This window comes from Pecten maximus, chromosome 4 (genome assembly GCF_902652985.1).
Source record: "Pecten maximus chromosome 4, xPecMax1.1, whole genome shotgun sequence".
NCBI classification, from domain to species: Eukaryota; Metazoa; Mollusca; class Bivalvia; order Pectinida; family Pectinidae; genus Pecten; species Pecten maximus.
In genome coordinates this window covers 22,762,281-22,782,494 of record NC_047018.1, presented here as the reverse complement: position 1 = coordinate 22,782,494, position 20,214 = coordinate 22,762,281, and the positions used below count along the sequence as shown (strand labels likewise).

General features: G+C 37.9%; 2 protein-coding genes across 6 annotated transcripts in view; one reads left to right on the top strand and one right to left on the bottom strand.

The window, feature by feature from the left end:
• Window positions 1-4,194, top strand: part of LOC117325536 (trafficking protein particle complex subunit 12-like) — a 13,904-nt gene extending 9,710 nt beyond the window's left edge. The window contains exons 11-13 of the mRNA XM_033881827.1: window positions 1,970-2,067; window positions 2,556-2,643; window positions 3,655-4,194. Of these exons, the coding sequence (XP_033737718.1) occupies window positions 1,970-2,067; window positions 2,556-2,643; window positions 3,655-3,897 (429 nt within the window). The 3' untranslated portion in view covers window positions 3,898-4,194. The remainder of the gene's footprint in view (window positions 1-1,969; window positions 2,068-2,555; window positions 2,644-3,654) is intronic.
• Window positions 2,489-20,214, bottom strand: LOC117325537 (uncharacterized protein C8orf76-like). 5 transcript variants are annotated; one of them, XM_033881829.1, is made up of 11 exons: window positions 20,149-20,214; window positions 17,926-18,085; window positions 15,599-15,722; window positions 13,399-13,511; window positions 9,929-10,013; window positions 9,020-9,173; window positions 8,501-8,573; window positions 7,586-7,645; window positions 6,757-6,816; window positions 4,251-4,327; window positions 2,489-3,006 (listed from the first exon to the last, which is right to left on the bottom strand). In XM_033881829.1, exons 2-10 carry the CDS (start codon window positions 18,025-18,027, stop codon window positions 4,259-4,261), a joined length of 840 nt encoding a protein of 279 aa, XP_033737720.1. In that variant the 5' UTR covers window positions 18,028-18,085; window positions 20,149-20,214; the 3' UTR covers window positions 2,489-3,006; window positions 4,251-4,258. The 5 variants fall into 5 exon arrangements, with proteins under 5 accessions (XP_033737720.1, XP_033737722.1, XP_033737719.1 ...); XM_033881831.1 differs by having other exon boundaries at window positions 17,926-18,039; window positions 20,149-20,207; XM_033881828.1 differs by having other exon boundaries at window positions 20,131-20,194.

Sequence of the window (20,214 nt, the reverse complement as noted above, 5' to 3'; positions counted from 1 at the left end):
CTTAGTGGTGTCAGGGTATATTGTTGTGACTGAGGACACATTTACCCTTGGATGTGACTCCTTAGTGGTGTCAGGGTATATTGTTGTGACTGAGGACACATTTACCCTTGGATGTGACGCCTTAGTGGTGTCAGGGTATATTGTTGTGATTGACTGAGGACACATTTACCCTTGGATGTGACTCCTTAGTGGTGTCAGGGTATATTGTTGTGATTGACTGAGGACACATTTACCCTTGAATGTGACACCTTAGTGGTGTCAGGGTATATTGTTGTGACCGAGGACACATTTACCCTTGGATGTGACTCCTTAGTGGTGTCAGGGTATATTGTTGTGATTGACTGAGGATACATTTACCCTTGGATGTGACGCCTTAGTGGTGTCAGGGTATATTGTTGTGATTGAGGACATGTTTACCCTTGGATGTGACTCCTTAGTGGTGTCAGGGTATATTGTTGTGATTGACTGAGGACACATTTACCCTTGGATGTGACTCCTTAGTGGTGTCAGGGTATATTGTTGTGATTGAGGACACATTTACCCTTGGATGTGACTCCTTAGTGGTGTCAGGGTATATTGTTGTGATTGACTGAGGACACATTTACCCTTGGATGTGACTCCTTAGTGGTGTCAGGGTATATTGTTGTGACTGAGGACACATTTACCCTTGGATGTGACTCCTTAGTGGTGTCAGGGTATATTGTTGTGACCGAGGACACATTTACCCTTGAATGTGACTCCTTAGTGGTGTCAGGGTATATTGTTGTGATTGACTGAGGACACATTTACCCTTGGATGTGACACCTTAGTGGTGTCAGGGTATATTGTTGTGACTGAGGACACATTTACCCTTGGATGTGACTCCTTAGTGGTGTCAGGGTATATTGTTGTGACTGAGGACACATTTACCCTTGGATGTGACTCCTTAGTGGTGTCAGAGTATATTGTTGTGACTGAGGACACATTTACCCTTGGATGTGACAACTCCTTAGTGGTGTCAGGGTATATTGTTGTGATTGACTGAGGACACATTACCCTTGGATGTGACTCCTTAGTGGTGTCAGGGTATATTGTTGTGATTGACTGAGGACACATTTACCCTTGGATGTGACAACTCCTTAGTGGTGTCAGGGTATATTGTTGTGATTGACTGAGGACACATTTACCCTTGGATGTGACAACTCCTTAGTGGTGTCAGGGTATATTGTTGTGACTGAGGACATGTTTACCCTTGGATGTGACTCCTTAGTGGTGTCAGGGTATATTGTTGTGATTGACTGAGGACACATTTACCCTTGGATGTGACACCTTAGTGGTGTCGGGGTATATTGTTGTGACTGAGGACACATTTACCCTTGGATGTGACTCCTTAGTGGTGTCAGGGTATATTGTTGTGATTGACTGAGGACACATTTACCCTTGGATGTGACACCTTAGTGGTGTCAGGGTATATTGTTGTGACTGAGGACATGTTTACCCTTGGATGTGACTCCTTAGTGGTGTCAGGGTATATTGTTGTGACTGAGGACATGTTTACCCTTAGATGTGACTCCTTAGTGGTGTCAGGGTATATTGTTGTGACCGTGGACACATTTACCCTTGGATGTGACACCTAAGTGGTGTCAGGGTATATTGTTGTGACTGAGGACACATTTACCCTTGGATGTGACTCCTTAGTGGTGTCAGGGTATATTGTTGTGATTGACTGAGGGCACATTTACCAGTGAATGTGACGCCTTAGTGGTATTAGGGTACATGGTTATTTAGTAGTTGTCCAATCTTTTCCTGTTTTAGCATACTTAAGGAATGAAGAGTTTGTATCTATTTGATTTGTAGACGATTTGATATTCTACATCCTAGACAGTACAAAACAGAAAGAGACTTATATTATCTGACAAAAAGAATAATGTTTTAATGGAAAAAAAATATGCATTTGATGTACATATAATTTTGGCATCCTGTTTTGCAGATGGGGAATGTTTCCAAGGCAACAGACTGTTTCAAACAAGCAGAAGTGTTGACAGACATAACTGACAAGAAACAGACATGCAGAACCTACCTTAACAAGTATGGAATCCACCAACACATTTGTGATAGATCTCAATCTTTACATTAATATCACTTCTTGGTATATAGATATCATGATCAGCTTATGTATTTAATATCTGTAGTACAAGTTTCCGTGTGAAAAATCGCTAGTCTTATAACAACTCATGATTGAATCTGGCAAATTGAATGACAGGCTGAAGTGTAAACCACTCGGCTTTATAACCTTCACTCATTAAATATTACTTGTTTATGATGATTAAAAGTAATAGAAATAGTGTTTTCACCAAGTCATCATCATAAGCTTAATATCATAGTATACATATAACCTATTAACCTAATAAATCTTAACATCATGATAGAAATCAGCTGTCTTAACCAGTATATTTCAGAATAATTACATAACCAATATATTATAAATAAATAAATCTTAATAAGTATGTATAAAGTATTGTTTGATTTATTCAACAAATTATTGTTTATATGTAACAAACATGTTCATGTTTTAGGGGACTGGAGTCCATGTGTACAAACAGCTTCTCTGAAGCCTATCAAAATTTTAAAACAGCTGTAGAACACGACCCAACGAATGCCTCTGTAAGTTTCTTCTGTGTTGTATGTCATTGCCTACTTCCATAACCATCATTTCTATATTGGAAGGTACTTTATGGTTATTTCTGTCACACTGTTCTTCATTTTCTCCACTTCACTGACACATTCTTCTCGTTTCTGTCAGAACATTGTCACAATATAAAATTCTGTCACTTATAAACTGGTTCTGACTGTATTGGATGTGTGAAACTCTTCATGAGTCACAGGATTCTGCAAGAGGTCCTGATTAAATTTGTCCAGGTAGAACTGTAGTTGATGTTGGAATATTGAGATGCAAGCTAAATGAGTAGTCCATCTACAAACAGCTCCTGGCCTAGAGTGTCGATCACTGCTGGGATGTGTGCCTATCTGTAAAAAAAAAAAATTGTTACTGAACGCAGGGAGCAGAAATGAATTTCTGTATGCATCGTACAATGTATATTAAAATGTACCAATTTTGGCATACTAAATTTTTAGTGTATAATTAAACTTCTACAACCACATTATTTGCAGTAGCAATAGTATTTAGAAAGTGTACCAAAGGTAATTAGCAGTCATGATTGAAGCATAATACACCTTACAGTTGATAGTGCCTTAAATAGTATCATTCACATTAAAAATGAAACTAGAAATGAACAATACATGGTACTGAAGAATAGTACTGATTTTGGCTACAGAAAATTTGTATTTGTAATCCAATACTGATTCCTGTCAAATTTCTTATCAGTGACATATATATCTTATGATTTATGCTTAAAAGTAGAAATTATTAAATTTTTTGATTTTCTATAAAATTTTATTCCATTGCTTGAAATTCCATTCAAAATCTTTCTTACAATTTAACCCTTGGGGACTTGCCCTTCGAATAGGATTGAAATGTTTCTAAGTTCAGTCTACTATGTTTTAATATCCCAGTATTCATGCCTTTTGCAGTGATATTTTGATTTTCTATTTTTACATCATTAAGCAAATTTCAAAATTTCCTTCTGTACATCCTCATAAATCATTCACTTGCAGGCTGTCAATAACATGGCGGTGTGTTCGCTGTACCTAGGAAAGCTACGTGATGCCCTGAAAACACTCGAGGTTTTGGTACACGAGGACCCTATAAGGAACCTCCATGAGGGCATTCTGTTCAACCTTTGTACCCTCTATGAACTAGAATCATCTCGTGCCCTTCACAAGAAACAAGCGTTACTCGATCTGGTTAGTCGGTACAAGGGAGATGGCTTCCCTGTGGCTTGTCTTAAAATGGCGTAAATTATTCTTTTTATTACAGGGTTTTGATTTTTTACAGAATTGGAACATTCTAGGTCAATCGTAAAGACTGAATAATGACATTATAGTGAATTTTAGAGTCTATTCCCTGAATAAGCCAATGGACATAGTAGGTAAATTATCAAGTATGACTGTGATTTTCTTCAATGATTATGTTTTAAAACCATTCCATGATGTGGACCATGTGCTGAACTTTCCCAAAGTGCAATATTCTTGTCAAAAGTATTTTGTGTTGTATAACTAGTGTTTGTGGTTGTGTATTAAAACATCCAGACATCCGGTTTCTTCAGTTGTTCTTACTGTCACATTTTAAGTAGGTACAATATCCAACAAACCTTTATCCTCAAGTTGGCAAAACATCATCAGCCCAGGAAAACCAACGCTTGTCAAAATCTTTAACGTCCATTTGTTTCTGTTAAATAAAACAATTTTTTTTTGTAAACCACTATTTTATACTTAAAACAATACCTGAAATTAGTTGAATATAACAAGAGATCCCAGAGGGATCTTGGCGCCCACCATTGAATGATCTTTATAGGTTCTATGTCAGATTGATCTTTTCTCTACTTTTCCCTTCTTCTAAGTCTTACTAATCTGTGTAAATTCAGAAACAGCCCTCTAGATCTAGTACTTTTCAAACAAGGGGAACCTATATATAAAATTTAAGATTTAGCGATAATGGCTGTCTGTCGGCCATGTTGTTTTCCGATTGGTCCCAAAATGCAATACCAGGGACCAAGGGGAACCTACATATGAAATTTGAGAAAGATCCCTTCAGTACCTTCTGTACAATAGCGATAACAATCTTCAATTGTCAAAATCCAAGATGGCTGCCTGTCGGCCATGTTGTTTTTCGATTGGTCTCAAAATGCAATATGCATAACTACGCACTGAGGGAAACCTACATATGAAATTTGAGAAAGATCCCTTCAGTACTTTCTGAGAAATAGCGATAACAAACTTCAATTGTCAAAATCCAAGATGACTGCCTGTCGGCCATGTTGTTTTCCGAATAGTCTCAAAATGCAATATGCATAACTAGGCACAGAGGGGAACCTACATATGAAATTTCAGAAAGATCCCTTCAGTACTTTCCGAGAAATAGCGATAACAAACTTCAATTGTCAAAATCCAAGATGGCTGCCTGTCGGCCATATTGTTTTCAGATTAGTCTCAAAATGCAATATGCATAACTAGGCACAGAGGGAAACCTACATATGAAATTTCAGAAAGATCCCTTCATAAGTATCTGAGAAATAGCGATAACAAACTTCAATTGTCAAAATCCAAGATGGCTGCCTGTCGGCCATGTTGTTTTCCAATTGGTCTCAAAACGCAATATGCATAACAAGGCACCAAGAGGAACCTTTATATGAAATTTCAGAAAGATCCCTTCATAAGTTTCTGAGAAATAGCGATAACAAACTTCAATTGTCAAAATCCAAGATGGCTGCCTGTCGGCCATGTTGTTTTCCGATTGGTCTCAAAATGCAATATGCATAACTAGGCACCAAGGGGAATCTACATATGAAATTTGAGAAAGATCCCTTCAGTACTTTCTCAGAAATAGCGATAACAAACTTCAATTGTCAAAATCCAAGATGGCTGCCTGTCGGCCATGTTGTTTTCCGATTGGTCTCAAAATGCAATATGCATAACTAGGCACCAAGGGGAATCTACATATGAAATTTGAGAAAGATCCCTTCAGTACTTTCTCAGAAATAGCGATAACAAACTTCAATTGTCAAAATCCAAGATGGCTGCCTGTCGGCCATGTTGTTTTCCGATTGGTCTCAAAATGCAATATGCATAACTATGCACCAAGGGGAACATACATATGAAATTTGAGAAAGATCCCTTCAGTACTTTCTCAGAAATAGCGATAACAAACTTCAATTATCAAAATCCAAGATGGCTGCCTGTCGGCCATGTTGTTTTACGATTGGTCTCAAGATGCAATATGCATAACTAGGCACCAAGGGAAGCCTACATATGAAATTTGAGAAAGATCCCTTCAGTACTTTCTCAGAAATAGCGATAACAAACTTCAATTATCAAAATCCAAGATGGCTGCCTGTCGGCCATGTTGTTTTCCGATTGGTCTCAAAATGCAATATGCATAACTAGGCACCAAGGGAAGCCTACATATGAAATTTGAGAAAGATCCCTTCAGTACTTTCTCAGAAATAGCGATAACAAACTTCAATTGTCAAAATCCAAGATGGCTGCCTGTCGGCCATGTTGTTTTCCGATTGGTCTCAAAATGCAATATGCATAACTAGGCACCAAGGGGAACCCACATATGAAATTTGGGAAAGATCCCTTCAGTACTCTCTGAGGATTAGCGATAACAAGAATTGTTTACGGACGGAGGGACGGACGGAGGGACGGACGGACGGACGGAGGGACGGACGGACGACGGACCACGGACGCAGGGCGATTTGAATAGCCCACCATCTGATGATGGTGGGCTAAAAAGTGTAGCTTTATTACAGGAATATGATTAAATCATCATGCCTTTTTTATCAGCTTTAATCATGAAGCAAGAGGTCCAATGGATCTGTATCACCTGCTGTAGTAGATATATCTATAGCATATTCTTTCAACTGTGTCAATGTATATATACATCTGAAAACAAAGAAGTTGCTACAATAGGGCCTACATCAATATATTACTTTAGTGGTAAAGATTATTTGCTTGAATGGAGTGTTTAGAAGGATCTATCAAACATGCACAACTAATTATGACAAAGAATCCTACTTGTAATGTAAAGAGGGATACCTGTCGAGTATTGACCATCATTAAGATGAAGGTGAGTTGAAAAAGTCGTGAATTACTGACCTGTACAGAGTTATCTCCTCCTTCTGCTTGTTCCACTTTGGACATATCATGGCTCAGGAACTACAAAAACGACAATGGGATGAGTTCACCAGTTTGCAAAAATGTTTATCTTAACACATGGAAAACTGTGATTGCAGCCTTTTAAAAATGAGCCTTGATGATAGTGAATGGTGTAAAGTCAGGTGTCAAAATGCATTTTCCATCCAATAGCACTCTAATACTGCAGGTGATGTTTTAACCATTCCACTCCTTATTAATCTCTTTTCATCAATTCACATTTCTTCTTCAGTTTCTCAGTTATAACTTTAAATTACTATTTGTTTTTCTGTCAAGTTTTTTAAATTACTATTTGTTTTTCTGTCAAGTTTTCATCAGCCTTGTGCAACAGAAAAAAATATATAATTTGTGCAACAGTAAGTTTTCAAAAAATACTTTCAGAAGTGTTTATAATGTTGATTTGACTATCAATTTTGAGTGTAACCTTGGATTGGAATTAAAAAGTGCCTATAGCACATTGCTTTCTGGCCATGGATATGTCTGAATCTTTCATACACTTTCTAATAGCAAATAATTTGGTTTATATATTCATTGAGTCAAAGTCCAAGGAACATTGCACATGAAATTATTTTTCCTAGTCAGCCATTTTATAATAAAGCCATTCTTCTTGTTTTGCATGCATATAGCGCATTTTGATACAATTATCTGTCACTTTGGCGTTCAACTTTTGGTAAAACCATTGAACCATCGAAAATATAATCCTTTTAATAGTAGATAGTGTTAAAACAAGTCCTGATTGTCTAAATCCAGTCTGTAACCCTGTTTTATGTACCTTCTTGGCCTTTTGTAGAAGCTCATCACTGACATTCAGTTCCAAGATCTGGTGTTCTATCTGAAATAAAAGATAATAAATTAACAATGTGTGTCAATAATATGAAAATTTAGGAATAATAGATTTACCATACATGTATATATCCTTCAAAAAAGCTCATACTTCATAATTAGCAGATCAAAGTTTGATGCTCTCCATGTAATTATATGTCCACAGTTAATGTTCGACTTCATTAAGAGAAGTATGGTCAGAACCCTTATATATTACATGTATGTCACAAAATATGTCTTAAAACTGAATATACACAACCAGGGACCAAGAGAAAATCCATGGAGTAATTTCTGAGACAGTGATAACAATATAACTTTGAAAATCTAAGATGGTTGTCAGTCAACCAGTTTGTTTTTCAAATCAGTCTAAAATATTGTTAATGCGCAATCAGGGACCAACAAATGAAATTTGGAAAATATCCTTTCTGTACTTCTCAAGAAAAAAGATCGAAGAAGGACCAACTGACAGAGGGAGGGACCATGGGCAAAGGGCAATTAGGACAGTTATAACAGCCACCATCTGATAATGGTGCGCTTAAAGTTCTCTGTTAATAAAATTACCTATATCTATCATCTGATAGTACACAACATTAGTTACTGTAAATCACTTACATTTTGTCTGGGATTTATTTATGCGTTAACTTGTGACGAGAGTCGCATGCAAAATTAACTCCTTCGAGATTACAGAGGGTATTTGTACGAAAATATATGTAACACTTTTGGATGGTGGCCAAGCTATCTGAGCTATATGAGTCTTGCAGAGTCCATGGCTATCCACGAATATGTCTGAAGAGGTACCTAAGTTTGCGAAATAAATCATTCGCAAAATCTGTTAGTGATTTACGGTATCATACAATGTACTTGCCTGTTTGTGATACTCTTCATGTCTCTCAGCCACAAACATTCCTACAGACCTGCGTACGCTGGAGTACAACAATCTGGATAACAAAGACATTGGTAATATCAACTGTCACCAAAAAAGTCAACCAAAATTGTTATCTACACTTTCATGGTAGGGCATAATAGGAACTCTTTAGAGACTTGAAATGGGAACCAAAACAGATTTGAGAAAATATAGAATCATATCTAGTCCTAATGATCACCCTAAATCTCCCATTCTGACCAATACTGTTTATTGCTCACTGTATCAGACAGGTGAGAAGTCTACATTTCCGTATATTGCTCACCCCACCGTATCAGACAGGTGAGAAGTCTACATTTCCGTATATTGCTCACCCCACCGTATCAGACAGGTGAGAAGTCTACATTTCCATATATTGCTCACCTTGACCGTATCAGACAGGTAAGAAGTCTACATTTCCGTATATTGCTCACCCCACTGTATCAGACAGGTGAGAAGTCTACATTTCCGTATATTGCTCACCTTGACCGTATCAGACAGGTGAGCAGTCTACAGTACTCTGGTGAACCCTGGTTGTACTGCCTGTACCTACACCAGTAGCACTGGGCCAACCTTCTCCATAGATTGCCACTGTGAGGGTGACAACATAGCAGCTGTTTGACAGATTCTTCAAAATCTGAAATTTAACATTGAGTCTTACTTAAAATGGAATTATCATCCCAGGTCATATAAGTACAAGTATAAGCATCCTTTGACAAAGTAAACTTCTTTATTTGCTATATGTAACACTGATCTTTCTCCTTTTCCTATCAATTATCTTATAACAAAGAGAACCTACAAATGAAATCTTAGAAGAGTGAAAGAAGAATTTCCTGTGAACAAGAAGAGTGATAACAAACTGTCAATGCCAAAGATCTCTGTCTGTCACCCATTTTGTTATCAAAGCAACTCAAGATCAAATGGGTACAACTAGGGACCAAGAGGAACCTACACGTGAAGTTAAAGAAATATTATTCCAGTGTTTTTGAAGAATACATGTAAGTGATAACAAACTTCAACCGTCAAAATCCAAGATGGCCATTTGTTTTTTGATCAGCCTAAGAATTCAATATGTACAACTAGCAACAAATGAAATTTGCAAATGACCTATAAAATACTTTCTTAGAAGTAGCAGTAACAAAGACTGTTTACAGACAGATGACAGAAGGATCACAGACAACAGATCAGTCGAGGGTAAATTCAACAATCTACCATCTAACAATGGAGGGCTAAAACTAAAGAAGTTTCTTTCCAAAATAGGAAGGACTGACAGGTCAGGTATACATATGAATGAAATGTATTGTCAACAAAAACTAAACAAAATGTTTCGAAGCCAATGAATTGTTTTGAAAATCAACCAAACACTGGACATAAGTTCCAATCACAATGTACCTGTCCAGTCCTGGGAAGCCTCTTGTACATATGCCAGAAGGAACAATGACTGGAAATGCTGGTCAGGACTGGAAGCATTGTCTTTCTGGGAATAAAACAAGGTAAAATGTTGTACACATGATACAGGATACATGACTATTGTTGAGTGAATTAATCTTCCCATGTGGCAGTTAAATAAATAAATAAAATGTTCAGAATCAAGAACATACCATCTGTTTATTGGTTATAATCAGTTTTTATGTGTTTATTGGTTATAATCAGTTTTTATGTATTAATGTTATAATAATCAATCTGTAGTTCCCCTCTTGAATACATTTTCAATAGATGCATGTGTAACAGGAGAGGAGAAAATGTAGCGGCCAGACCGGGGTTCGAACCGGGGACCTCCGAACACTAGCCGGATGCTCTACCAATTGAGCTACCTGGTCACCGATGATCGACCCAGTCCAGTCCCGCCACACATGGATAACAAAAACATTGTTTTTAGAAACCTAGCTTCTACACATTCTTATTTTCTATTGATCGAAAACTGAATACAAATATACAGGGTACAATGAATAAGAGCACTATCTAGTCTGCTAGTTGAAGTTCTCTCTAAATAAACCAGTTTTATATGAAGCAATTCCCTAAAATAAACAAATTTCACATGAAGAATTTGAGACAATTCTTTGTTAATTCTGAACTCTAGAAGTCAATAGTCGGTACATGTCATTACACCTGTGAGATGGTATGTTAGTTATAGGTATAGTATCCAATAGTCGATACATGTCATTACACCTGTGATATGGTATGTTAGTTATAGGTATAGTATCCAATAGTCGGTCCATGTCATTACACCTGTGAGATGGTATGTTAGATGTAGGTATAGTATCCAATAGTCGGTCCATGTCATTACACCTGTGAGATGGTATGATAGTTGTAGGTATAGTATCCAATAGTCGGTCCATGTCATTACACCTGTGAGATGGTATGATAGTTGTAGGTATAGTATCCAATAGTCGGTCCATGTCATTACACCTGTGAGATGGTATGTTAGTTGTAGGTATAGTATCCAAAGGGTGGTACATGTCATTATACCTATGAGATGGTATGTTAGTTATACTGTATAATAATAATAGTTGATACTTGCCATATACTGAATACATGACCAGTTAGTACGGTATTCAATTAAGGATTGATTGTCAATTTTGTTGCTTGCATGGACTGATGAAGGGAAGTGAACCTCGTGCAAATGAAGTGAACTGCGAAGCAGTTCATGTACCATTTGCACGAGGTTCACTTCCCTTCATCAGTCCATGCAAGCAACAAAATTGACAATCAATCCTTATATTTACGTTAACCAAATTTAAAACTTCGCCACCAGATTGCAAAATTCGGTCGCAACAGTGTGACGTAAGTGCGTCACTTTGTAACATTGTTATACTTATCGTACATGTGTGCACAGTAGTGGAACAGCAGACAGTCAACTATTCTTGTCGCCAAGGCAACACAAAATATAGTACCATACACGTTTTGATTATTACGATGTTGATACACATAGATACGATATTTTCAAGGTAAAATATTCATTTATAACAAATATTTATGATATTGTATAATACAAACTTAGTAATACCCATATAGATACGAATTTCAAGTGCAGTGTTGACAGTATAGTATGTGTGTGATTTGGTCACTCGAGACACAGGGACTCGGTTAAAAAAATGATGTGATGCAGTCTAGCCGGGATATTCAGAGCTCGAGAAAAAGTGTAACAATGTGGATTTTAGTCGCAGGTTAGCTGGTGATGTACATGGTGTTGGTGTTGAAATATTGGATTTCATTGTCGCATTGGCATTTTGGGATGTAAATTATAATAGTAAGTAAAGAAACATTGATTTGAAAATTGGCGGTATTCGACGGCCGGAAACTTGTGTCCTCCATATGTTTAGATTGAGTCAAATTACGACAATAATGTGTCCCTGTTCTCGATATAGCATACTTCTGCTACCAGTCTGTTTTGTGTTGTTAAATAGTGTTTAAATTTAGGTTTATTTTCTGTGACCACTGAAATGGTATTAAGCATGGCATTCGAGATACAGCTAACGTTAGACCTACTGCGCTACGTAGGTCATGAGCTCGGTGCTATCGAGAGTGTCAGTGTTCTGTCAGATCCTGTTTTCTAAATTGTCTGCATTATACTGGCATTTTTATTAGCACATAAAGCGGCTATTCCACTTGTGTTCATATACGTTTATAACAATGTTACACAATTCACAACATGAAAGTGCATTCAAGTCTGAGGCGGTACAGAACTCGATCGCCATTGTAAACTCAGTGAATGTATTCACACGCCGGCAAGAAAGTGATTCGTCTCTCAGAACAGAAGCACGCGACCCAAAATCTTCAACGGGAAATGAAGTGATCTGAGTTTACTATGTTCATTGAGGCGAAGCGAAGTGAAAATGTAAATATTATCTGGCAGTAGACTTGTTACTGTGGTAATCAAGCGGACTGTGATTACCAGTACTCGGTATGTAGGACATCAGACGAGGCTATCTCAGGTGAAGATCTGAGATCTGAGGTTCAATCCGTACTTGGGTCAGATTGTGTTTTACATGAAGCCGAGATTACTAGCTGTGCTTTGTTGTTGATGCTGTTGCGTTTGTGTCCAAGGGCAAAAAATTTAACCTTGAGTGTTCTGGGATCATACACAATTCTTTATGTTATTAAAGTCATGTTTACGTCATGGCTATAGGCAGGTATTTTTGATACTCTAGTTATACTAGTACCTTACAAATGGCATAGATTCTGGTAAATAGTTCTGTTATTATAAGTCTGTCTTCATTTCCAAACAACATTGTATAATGATGATCAGTCGATTGAGAAGGTTCATTAACCAATCTTATAAAATGGACCGATTCCAAGCACTAGTAACAATCTAATGCTGCTAGTTGCAATGCCTGTTTCACTAACTCACAACTAAGGCCTACCTCGAGCGTCAACTATTTATTATAGTTAGGCTATTCCATCTAATGTGATTACATCTGTGTATAAACAACAACCAATCACTGCTGTGATTCCAAATGGTGACGCTTGATCAAACAAAGTATAGTCAAACTATGCGGTTGAGCAAAGTCGACTAGATATGCACATTGTAACTTCTTGTTTCTCTACACATGCACATTACATGTAACCAAAGTGGGTTCACTCCTACAATAGTTAGAATATAGTCACTATAGTAGATACTCAAAGTAGGCCTAGATGATATGCTAGTTAGGTAAATACAGGGACAGGGTCAAACAAGAGTGCTAGAGGACATGCATTCCCAACCGAGAGTCAAGTGCTGGTAACGGGTATGTGTAAGATTGTTTAACGAGAAATATGTTTTCATATGCCTTTATTTATATTGAACATAAGTTTTCTGTTATGGATTTTTGGCCAGAAGATATCAGTACATCAGCTATTGTTGGGCTGTGCCTTATACTCACAAGTTGGTAAGCCAGTTCCAGGGCCTTGTTATACTGTTGCAGGGCCACATAACTCCTGGTCTGACACTCCATCACCTCTCTCTTCATACCCTTGTTGTTTGCAGGTAGTTTACCTGTAACAGAAACTCATCAAGTGACAGTGTCTACATCTAACTGCTAGATGGTAGTCTATCTGTGACAGAGTCAGTATCTAAATCTACCTGTTAGCAGTCAGTCTACCCCTGATAGAGTCTCGTCAACTGTCAGTGTCTAAATCTACCTGTAAGCTGTCAGTCTACCCCTGATAGAGTCTCGTCAACTGTCAGGGTCTAAATCTACCTGTTAGCAGTCAGTCTACCTGTGACAGAGTCTCGTCAACTGTCAGTGTCTAAATCTACCTATTAGCAGTCAGTCTACCTGTGACAGAGTCTCGTCAACTGTCAGTGTCTAAATCTACCTGTTAGCTGTCAGTCTACCCCTGATAGAGTCTTGTCAACTGTCAGTGTCTAAATCTACCTGTTAGCTGTCAGTCTACCCCTGATAGAGTCTTGTCAACTGTCGGTGTCTAAATCTACCTGTTAGCTGTCAGTCTACCCCTGATAGAGTCTTGTCAACTGTCAGTGTCTAAATCTACCTGTTAGCTGTCAGTCTACCCCTGATAAAGTCTCATCAACTGTCAGTATCTAAATCTACCTGTTAGCTGTCAGTCTACCCCTGATAGAGTCTCGTCAACTGTCAGTGTCTAAATCTACCTATTAGCAGTCAGTCTACCCCTGATAGAGTCTCGTCAACTGTCAGTGTCTAAATCTACCTATTAGCTGTCAGTCTACCCCTGATAGAGTCTCGTCAACTGTCAGTGTCTAAATCTACCTGTTAGCTGTCAGTCTACCTGTGACAGAGCTGTCAGTGTCTAAATCTACCTGTTAGCAGTCAGTCTACCCCTGATAGAGTCTCATCAACTGTCAGTATCTAAATCTACCTGTTAGCTGTCAGTCTACCCCTGATAGAGTCTCGTCAACTGTCAGTGTCTAAATCTACCTGTTAGCTGTCAGTCTACCTGTGACAGAGTCTTGTAAACTGTCAGTATCTAAATCTACCTGTTAGCTGTCAGTCTACCCCTGATAGAGTCTCGTCAACTGTCAGTGTCTAAATCTACCTATTAGCTGTCAGTCTACCCCTGATAGAGTCTCGTCAACTGTCAGTGTCTAAATCTACCTGTTAGCTGTCAGTCTACCCCTGATGGAGTCTCGTCAACTGTCAGTGTCTAAATCTACCTGTTAGCTGTCAGTCTACCCCTGATAGAGTCTCGTCAACTGTCAGTGTCTAAATCTACCTGTTAGCTGTCAGTCTACCCCTGATAGAGTCTCGTCAACTGTCAGTGTCTAAATCTACCTGTTATAACTGTCAGTCTACCTGTGACAGAGCTGTCAGCGTCTAAATCTACCTGTTATAACTGTCAGTCTACCTGTGACAGAGTCTTGTAAACTGTCAGTGTCTAAATCTACCTGTTATAACTGTCAATCTACCTGTGACAGAGCTGTCAGTGTCTAAATCTACCTGTTAGCTTAGTGGAAAATGTCACAGTGACCTACATTCAGACAGTAAAAATGTGAGTGCAGAACAAGATGGTACTTTAATCAGTTTACATATGACCTAATATACTTGTGATAGTAAGGATGTACAAGAGGCCCTCTGGGTCTGTATCATTCACATGATACTAGGCAACTTGAAAGTTCATCTACAAATGTAGATTATTTAAGTAGATGTTAAGTTGATGATCTCTTCCTTCAAATATAAGAGTTTTCTAAGTTTTTTCATTTAAACTCATTTTGTAGCCCTTCATCCACGCATATTTCTCTTGCTTATTTAGCAAAAATAAGTTCACTAAAGTTTACAGAGGGATACAGACAGGGAATACTCTGAATGCATGTCCTTTCATAACCATAATGCTTCATCTTAATTCATCTTAGTTATTTGTGAAAATTAATTATGGAATGGGAATGTAATTTAACCCATTCTTTCTTTATTTTGATAAAAAGTAAGACATAATAGCATCAGGGATATTGGATTTGCTACTCTCAACAGAAACAATATTTATTTGGTACAGACAATCTTGTACATGATAACATCGCACAAAAACATTCTGTACAAAAGCCACATCAATTTCTGCAACACCATTAAATACACAGTTAATCTTAATCTAATAATACATTGTACTTACCAAGAGATTCCTCATATTGTTCAATTGCTATAGCATATTCTTTTTTCACGTATGAGTGATCGCCCCTGTATTTGAAAATCTGAGCAGCAGTGTCTTTGTCACTGGTATCTGCATCATCAAACCACTGAAAGTAGAGAGTAACCTACCTGTTAATCTATAATTAATATTGAAACAGAAGATACAGCTTTATTACAGTTTTATTTCCATGCGAGTCCAAACATCATGACCTTATTTTCAAACTTTTGATGAGTCCCTATACTAAGATATATTGACTGTGTAAAACACAAGTCAGTCTCACATAAACGAGTCTCAAAAATTACTTGTATTAACATGCTGGCAACAGCCATGGTCATATGAGGATGGGTGTTAATGACACACAAACAGCCATGGTCATATGAGGATGGGTGTTAAAGAGACACAAACAGCCAAGGTCATATGAGGATGGGTGTTAATGACACACAAACAGCCATGGTCATATGAGGATGGGTGTTAAAGAGACACAAACAGCCAAGGTCATATGAGGATGGGTGTTAAAGAGACACAAACAGCCAAGGTCATATGAGGATGGGTGTTAATGACACACAAACAGCCATGGTCATATGAGGATGGGTGTTAAAGAGACACAAACAGCCAAGGTCATATGAGGATGGGTGTTAAAGAGACACAAACAGCCAAAGCAAGGTCATATGAGGATGGGTGTTAAAGAGACACAAACAGCCATGGTCATATGAGGATGGGTGTTACCGTGTTAATGAGACACAAACAGCCAAGGTCATATGAGGATGGGTGTTAAAGAGACACAAACAGCCAAGGTCATATGAGGATGGGTGTTAAAGAGACACAAACAGCCATGGTCATATGAGGATGGGTGTGTTAACAAAAATACAAACAGCCATGGTCATATAAGGATGGGTGTTAAAGAGACACCTAACAACTTAGGTCATATGAGGATGGGTGTGTTAACAAAAACACAAACAGCCAAGGTCATATGATGATGGGTGTTAAAGAGACACAAACAGCCAAGGTCATATGAGGATGGGTGTTAAAGAGACACAAACAGCCAAGGTCATATGAGGATGGGTGTTAAGGAGACAACCAGCCAGGGACATTTGTGGATGGGTGTGTTAACAAAAACACAAACAGCCAAGGTCATATGAGGATGGGTGTATATGAGACACAAACAGCCAAGGTCATATGAGGATGGGTGTGTTAACAAAAACACAAACAGCCAAGGTCATATGAGGATGGGTGTGTTAACAAAAACACAAACAGCCAAGGTCATATGAGGATGGGTGTGTTAACAAAAACACAAACAGCCAAGGTCATATGAGGATGGGTGTGTTAACAAAAACACAAACAGCCAAGGTCATATGAGGATGGGTGTGTTAACAAAAACACAAACAGCCAAGGTCATATGAGGATGGGTGTGTTAACAAAAACACAAACAGCCAAGGTCATATGAGGATGGGTGTATATGAGACACAAACAGCCAAGGTCATATGAGGATGGGTGTTAATGAAACACAAACAGCCAAGGTCATATGAGGATGGGTGTTAAGGAGACACCCAACAACTTAGGTCATATGAGGATGGGTGTGTTAACAAAAACACAAACAGCCAAGGTCATATGAGGATGGGTGTGTTAACAAAAACACGAACAGCCATGGTCATATGAGGATGGGTGTCGAGGAGACACCAACAACCTGGGTCATATGAGGATAGGTGTCAAGGAGACAACAGTCAGGGTCAAATGAGGATGAGAATCCATGAGACACCCAACAACTTAGGTCATATGAGCATGGGTGTCCTGGAGACACCAACAGTCACGGTCATATGATGATGGGTGTTAAGGAGATACCAAAGATCATATGAGGATGGGTGTTAAGGAGACACCAGAGGTCATATGGGGATAGGTGTTAAGGAAACACCATCAGTAAGGGTCACATGAGGATGGTTGTTAAGGAGACACCATCAGTAAGGGTCACATGAGGATGGTTGTTAAGGAGACACCAGAGGCTCATATGAGGATGGTTGTTAAGGAGACACCAACAGAGATAGGATCATATCAAGTATAGGAGTCAAGGTGACAACAACAGCCTGGGTTATATGGTGTTGTTGACACCAACAAAAGAAAACAATGTACAGAAGAAAAAAAAGAGTAAACTAGAAAGATAATTTCTTGGACAAAACAATTCATATACACAATCTGGTAGGAGCCTGGCACAAAATACATCTGTCATATAAGGAGAAAGTATTTTTATTGTTACATAGCTATAGCCATATACCAACATTGTAATAACATTGTAATATCAACATATCTTATCTCACCTTGGGTGGACAATATTTAGCATTGTAGGAAACTGGTTGGTATGTCTTTGATTTATTGGAGTTCTCTAAATCTTCATCATCAAATGCTAGGCCAAGTTCCATAATCACTTAACACTGTATGGAGTACATGTATTTGCAACCAAATTTCCCAATCAAACACCTGCAATAAATGCTTAACTTGTTAATGATGATAATGTATAGATGTATTTACAAATCAAAATTATGTACATTTTTATCTTGTGTCAGAGATGTATTTTATTTAAATTCATACACTGAAATCAAGACAAATACTTAATGTTATTTCCCCTTCCCGTCTGACCTTCCTACAATGTATGTCAACAGGATCCTGTGCAAATATTAACTATCAAGTACACATAACTGATTGTGAGGATTTACAGTTAAAAATGTATGTACATAATAATCATTACAGGGACCATATAAGTTCAAAACTAAATAACTAAATCACTATGTTAATTTATAATTACAACACCCAGAGAAGGGTGTTAATTATCAAGTGATGGTTGACAAAATTGTAACAAATTATGTCCCTGTTCTATTTCATGAGCAGATCAGTGTAGCTATGCTGAATACTGTCTCCAAACCCCAAAGAGATCACTCATCCTCAAAAAACCAGGAGTTGCATTCAGGTATTGATCATCATAATATGACTTCTGCAGACAATTAATCCATAATGTAACCTTTGGATTCCACAGACAACTAATCCATAATGTAACCTTTGGATTCCGTTGACAACTAATCCACAATGTAACTTTTGTATTCCATAGACAATGTTAACTAATCCATAATGTAATTAACCTGTGGATTCTGTTGACAACTGATCCATAATGTAACCTTTCTATTCCACAGACAACTAATCCATAATGTATCCTTTTGATTCCACTGACAACTGATCCGTAATGTAACCTTTGGATTCCACAGACAACTAATCCATAATGTAACCTTTCTATTCCACAGACAACTGATCCATAATGTATCCTTTCGATTCCACAGACAACTGATCCATAATGTAACCTTTAGGATTCCACAGACAACTAATCCATAATGTCACCTTTGGATTCCACAGACAACTAATCCATAATGTTCACCTTTGGATTCCACAGACAACTGATCCATAATGTAACCTTTCGATTCCACAGACAACTGATCCATAATGTAACCTTTCGATTCCACAGACAACTGATCCATAATGTCACCTTTGGATTCCACAGACAACTAATCCATAATGTCACCTTTGGATTCCACAGACAACTAATTCATAATGTCACCTTTCGATTCCACAGACAACTGATTCATAATGTAACCTTTCGATTCCACAGACAACTAATTCATAATGTAACCTTTCAATTCCACTGACAACTGATCCGTAATGTAACCTTTCGATTCCACAGACAACTGATCCATAAGGTAACCTTCGATTTCACAGACACTGATCATAATGTAACCTTTCGATTCCATAGACAACTGATCCATTATGTCACCTTTCGATTCCACAGAAACAATACATTATGTACTATTTTGATTCCACAGACAACTGATCCATAATGTAACCTTTTGATTCCACAGACAACTAATCCATAATGTAACCTTTCAATTCCACTGACAACTGATCCGTAATGTAACCTTTCGATTCCACAGACAACTGATCCATAAGGTAACCTTTCGATTTCACAGACAACTGATCCATAATGTAACCTTTCGATTCCATAGACAACTGATCCATTATGTCACCTTTCGATTCCACAGACAACTAATACATTATGTAATATTTTGATTCCACAGACAACTAATCAATAATGTAACTTTTGTATTCCGTTGACAACTGATAATCCATAACGTAACTTTTGGATTCTACGTGCGAGATCACTCAGCTGAGGGAGCATGCTTCTTTGGCTTAGTTTGCAAAAGGCCACGATAGAGCAACACATAATGACTTTTCATATGAGTAGGCCTAACGATAATAATAATATAGGCTTGTATAGCTACGTATATGTACAGATCAGATGCCAACATTGCTACACTGTAGCCTACAGTCTGTAAATAGAGCTAAACGTCTCGGATTAATTATTTATTATGTCAACCGTTACATTGTTGGAGTAGATCTACTGTATGTAAAAATGTTCTATGATATGAATAATAATGCTTTTATGCAAAATATGTGGTAGATATATAACTCGTCCTACCTACCTATATTTCACATCTCACTGTAAACATTTCGTGGCCTCGTACACGAGCCTGACCCATTTTCTGTGAACGGTGAAAAAGTTCCCC